At 43.5% G+C, this 5107-nt stretch overlaps 1 protein-coding gene across 1 annotated transcript in view; it reads right to left on the bottom strand.

The window, feature by feature from the left end:
- LOC103358465 (cadherin-12) overlaps window positions 1–5107 on the bottom strand; it is a 69633-nt gene that overhangs the window by 40536 nt on the left and 23990 nt on the right. Inside the window, exon 2 of the mRNA XM_008283446.1 lies at window positions 3763–4057. Within this exon, the coding sequence (XP_008281668.1) occupies window positions 3763–4057 (295 nt within the window). The remainder of the gene's footprint in view (window positions 1–3762; window positions 4058–5107) is intronic.

Raw genomic sequence — 5107 nt, 5'->3', positions numbered from 1 at the left:
CTGCTTTCATTTTCCTCCATTGTTAGTTTAAAATAAAAGATGGGCTCAACTTCTTTTATCTACATTTCGTTTTATCATCGTTGCTTTAAAACATAGGACGACCATTTTTTCTGCTCGTTTGTTTGGTTTTGGTTTAAACGAGAATGCGTTGTTGGTTTAAACCAAAAAGATGATAAACGGTCTCATTGTAAAGTTTTCTTTGGGCTTGCGTCCAGGTCGCCACCCACCTCTGAAACCCCCCCGCCTCCTTCTGACGTTCATCAGTCTAGCAAACGATGTCACCTGACACTAATGAACCCTGAATCCCAACTCCGAGCTGCACAGCTCACACTGAAGCGTCAGCGTCCCTGATGGAGTGTCATGAGGAGGAGTGTAGAGGAGCAATAATGTGCTGGGAAACTGTTCAATTTCCTCCTCTGTTTTTGGGGGGTTTGTTTTGATTTGCACACTTGTAGCATTGCAAAGTGACTATTATTTATAAAACATAAAGCGAGAAAAAAAAAAAAAAAGAAGAGCACTTGTGCGGCCATTCATTGAACAATGCAGCCATTAAGAAAACAAAGGACCGTGGCAAGAATAGTATTAAGATGGCTGTCTTCCAAACTCCTGCAGTAACAGGCGCAGAATAATTACTTGTTGGAGGTTTGGCTCGTCCTCCTTAACTAACTGGCAGTGAAAAAATGCTATTTTTACCAACACAGCTCTTTCTGCGAGCACTTAAATTCGACAGATTCAATCAAAATTTCCGGCTAAAAGTGCTCCGAGTGTTTTACAACTCAGCAACACAAGCCCGGTGTTTCTTGGGCAGATGGGCGAATTCTTCAGAGAGTCTGGCTGCAGACAGGCTGACATAGATTCCTTTACAGCACATGCATCAATCGCACACCCACATCTGGATCGCTTTTAAAAGCACGCCGCGCAATATGCGGCCGTGTGGGACGCTGAGTCTGATCAAGAGACGCTGACCAGAGGGACGGCATTTACATGGTCACTTTAAATTCCTGCTAAGCCCCCAGCTGCCTGTAAAGAACTCGCTGTATATTAAACAGGCTTTTCAGTTCTGAGCAGATGGTAACAATGGAATAAAAAACATTAGGTGAGAGGAGATTAGCGTTTTCAATCCTCCCTAACAAAGTCACACGCGCCTGATTAGACGCGCCGACGACGGACTGCGTCGTGTCGAACACAAAGTACACAACAGTCGAGATAACGCCTTTATTTTTTCTGCTCATCCGAGGAGAGGAAAATCCACAGCAGCGAGAGCACAGGTGTAGTTTGAAAGCCCTTAAGTGCGGGTGACAGCCCACGCATCTCCAGCGCAACAAAGGCAGCAGCTAACCGCCTTTCCATAGGTGTGAGGCTGTTAAGGAGTCAGCTAAAGCCTGTTCGCATCATTCAAATGCGCGAGTAAGATAGAAGAAATGGGCGTCTGAGGTCACCGCTGGTAAACTGGTTTTGTAAAAAAAAAAAAACAAATTGATTATTTATCTGAGTTCATTTAATATTCCACAGTGTCGGACAAATTAACGCCACCGCCGTACAAAGCGCAGAGGAAACCAATTAACGCGGCACAATATGCAATGCACACAGATTTTATACTCAAGTACGAAGCGAAAAAGATAAGAATTAGTGCAATTGGCAGCCGCTGATCCCATTGGGCGAGGACTTCTGTGCACATGTGTGATATTAATTGCTCGAAATGTAAGTTTGCAGACAGGGAATGAGATCAACAAATGTATTAAGCCCGAGACGTTTTGTGGTAATTACAATCGTTTCAAGCAAACTCTCTGAAATGGTGTTTTGAATCTGTCACTTTCTCTAAACGATTCGGGGATAAGCTAATTGCTAAGAAGCAAGGGATTATTGCAGTGAGTGGCTTTGCTGTGTTTGGCCATAGATTAGTTGTCTTCACCAGCTATTATTGCATATTTATGTTCTTTTTTAGCTTTGCCGCGGGCACAAAGACGATAAATGGGATGTAGTGGCGAGTGAACTCATTGATCATTGACTGTGTTGCTGGTGGAGATATTGACAATGGCTTCAGCTGTTTGATGTTAATACCACAGCTGCATGTCAGGAAATGGTTCACGCACAATAACATCCCAGTTCAAGCAGAAAGAAGCTCTGTTATGAAGTTTAACCAAGCCAGGATTGGGTGACATGTTCCTAAATGTACAAACAATGTTTATTTTTGCGATTTATTTCATTTAAAAATGAAAGATGATGTACGGTTAAAGGTAATTAAAGTCATGATATCACCTCCTCCAGCTGTTTTGATTGGACAAAATCCCATTTAATTTGATTTAATCGCCATTTTAGTGACGACAGATGATGAATGCTTCATAGTAAAACTCATGGTGTTTATTCTGACCATTCTTTATCTTTTTTAAGATTTGCATCTCACAAGTTCAGGGACCTTATACCGGTGGGAAACTAAAACGTCAAAGATAACGGCAGGTACTAATTTGCAGTCGAACCGAAAGCAAACCAAAAAAAAGTCCATCCATCCATTCATTCATTGTCTTCCACGAATTCGGGGTCAGGTCATGTTGGCAGCAAGCTAAGCAGGTCGTCACTGGCTCCACTATTCCCAGTTAGCTTTCCAGTTCCTCCGGGGAAATTCGACGGCAATCCCAGACCAGATGAGGCACCCTCCAGCCAAGCTCTCGGTCTACCCTGAGACCTTCTCCCAGTTGGACGTGCCCAAACGTTAAAAAGCAGGCACCCAGGAGGCGTCCTAATCAGGAGCTAGAACCACCTCAAATGGCTCCTCAGAGGTCTATTCCGAGCTCCTCATCCTTTCTCTTAGGTTGACCCCAACCACCCCACGGAGGAAACCAGCTCTTATCTGCAACCTCATTGTTTCAGTCACAGACCACAAGTCATGACCAGAGGTGAGGGGTTGCAGCGTAGATCGACTCAACTGAGCGCTTTGCCTTCGCCACAAGGATCTAGTACAACACCTGGGTTAGTTATCTAAAGATCCATGTCTATGTCGCTTGTGAACAAGATCCCAGGATGAAGGTCACGGCCAGACAGAACCAAAAATCAGGAAGAGATGCAACTCTGAAGCCTCAAATCTCAGCTAATGTTTTAAATTGACTTCTGTTGACTGTCCAACACGATTTAAACAATATTATTAAAGCATCAGAGAAGTTTTAAAACAGGTAAATTGAAGTGTGATTATCTAAATGCAAACTTATTTGTCTTTTCGATCACCTGTGGATAGTGTTTGAAGTTAATCTCTTTGCCTTTGATCTGTGGTCACACGAGATGCTGTTTTTTTTTTTTTGTGATAAACTTGAAAACCTCCCTCTTATTCCGCAACAAACAGTCACAGTGCAGCTTGTGATTCGGAGCGCTCGCTGGGGCTACACTCTGTTGTTCCTGCCTCTCTACCCGTACTCCAGGGACTGCTGATTTTGGAGTTTTGAGGGCTTCATTGCAATTCACATCAAGAGGAGCTATTCTCCCGGTGAATTACCTTGATCTGTTCTCCCTTGGGGAGCTCGTGTAAAGACAAAGCTGCGGAATATACTCGGGGCATACCAAGAATAAATGGATCTCTGGAAATGTCAAAACCTGTTGGGGGGAGCAGCTTTACCCCTCCGGTCGTACCCCTGATGCTACCTGAAACTTTTCTGTGTTCCCGAGTTCAAGAGGAGACGAGAAAGTCTTCGCTGCAAAGAATTCTAGTTCATTAAGGGAGGTATCGACTTCTCCATCTCGGGTGAGCAGAGGTAAACGTGGCCGGTCACTTACCGACTGGTGACATCTCGGGAACGCTGGCCGTGTACGGTCCCTCCAGGAACTTTGGCTCGTTGTCATTGATATCTTGGACCTTGATTACGAATTCTGATTCCGGCTCCAGGGGCCTATTGGTGTTGATGTCGACCGCCTGGGCGCGCAGGGTGTAGTAAGGCTTCTCCTCCCTGTCAAGACTCCTTAAGGCATGGATGTCCCCCGTTGTTTGGTCAATTGTGAAAATGGAGCCGGCCCCGTCCCCAGAGAGGGTGTACTTCACCGCACTGTCCCCCTTATCGAGGTCAGTGTGCAGCTGGAAGACAAAAGAGGAAAGAATAGGGGGGGGAAAAAAAAAGACAGGTTGAGTGCAAACATTGGCACAGATAATGATTCATTGAAAGCACTGGGGAAGAGCTGTCAAGGAAGACTATTTTACAAAGACAGTCAAGGAAACTGACTCGCGCATCAAAGAGCAAATTCATTCCCCTGCAAAAGATCTGCAAAACACCAAGTCATGAGAAAGAGAAAAAAAATAAAATGATTGTGCTTTCAGAACATTTCACAGATTAATGAGGCTAAATCTCTCATAAATAATGTATTCTCTCAGTGCAATTACGCCGCAGTGATAACTCTTCAACGTCTTGGACCCGTTTCTACTCAAGCATGACTCAAAAATAAAAAAAAAATCTTCTCTTATGAGAGATATGAGATGGTTGATTTTTTTTTTTCTCAGACTGTAAGAGGTAAATACTCGTTTTCCACTAGAAGAGTTTCTAATACCTTCAACCTGGCAGCGCAGCTCTTGTGACCAGAGCAGCACAAATATCACAACTCCAGCCAGAGAACATCTTTGTTAATACAGATCCAGGACCATGGCAGCTCTCTCTTTGTACAAGACAAACAAATTCCGGGGCTGGTGGCGGAAAGCCTATTGACAGAGTTATGTTTACCGTGCTGCAGAGATCAGTCATACAGTTCAAAGTCTTTTAAATATTTAAGGGGCTGTGGTGCAATTTGATCATCGCCATACGTGGATATGGATTTTTTATTTTTTTTGCTGCTTGCTTATCGATGGTATGGGATTTCCACCAACACTGTTGAACAGCATCCTTCTTCCTGGAGACGAGAATTGATATTTTAGGCACTGGAGCAGAAGAATGCACTCTAAAAAAAAAAAAAAAAGTAATTTGAGAGACCTATTCCCAACACTGAATTCAATGCATGGTTGCAAAATAAAATCCAATTTTTTTCATTTAGATAAACCTTCAGGTTTGAGACATTATTTTGTTGAGTTGTGTTGATGATGTTGGTGATTCCACTGTCTTAATCTATGCATTATCTATACACCGCTTAATCCTCACTA

The sequence above is a fragment of the Stegastes partitus genome, unplaced genomic scaffold, assembly GCF_000690725.1.
Source record: "Stegastes partitus isolate 25-593 unplaced genomic scaffold, Stegastes_partitus-1.0.2 Scaffold313, whole genome shotgun sequence".
Lineage (NCBI taxonomy): Eukaryota > Metazoa > Chordata > Actinopteri > Pomacentridae > Stegastes > Stegastes partitus.
This window is presented reverse-complemented; position numbering and strand designations above follow the sequence as displayed.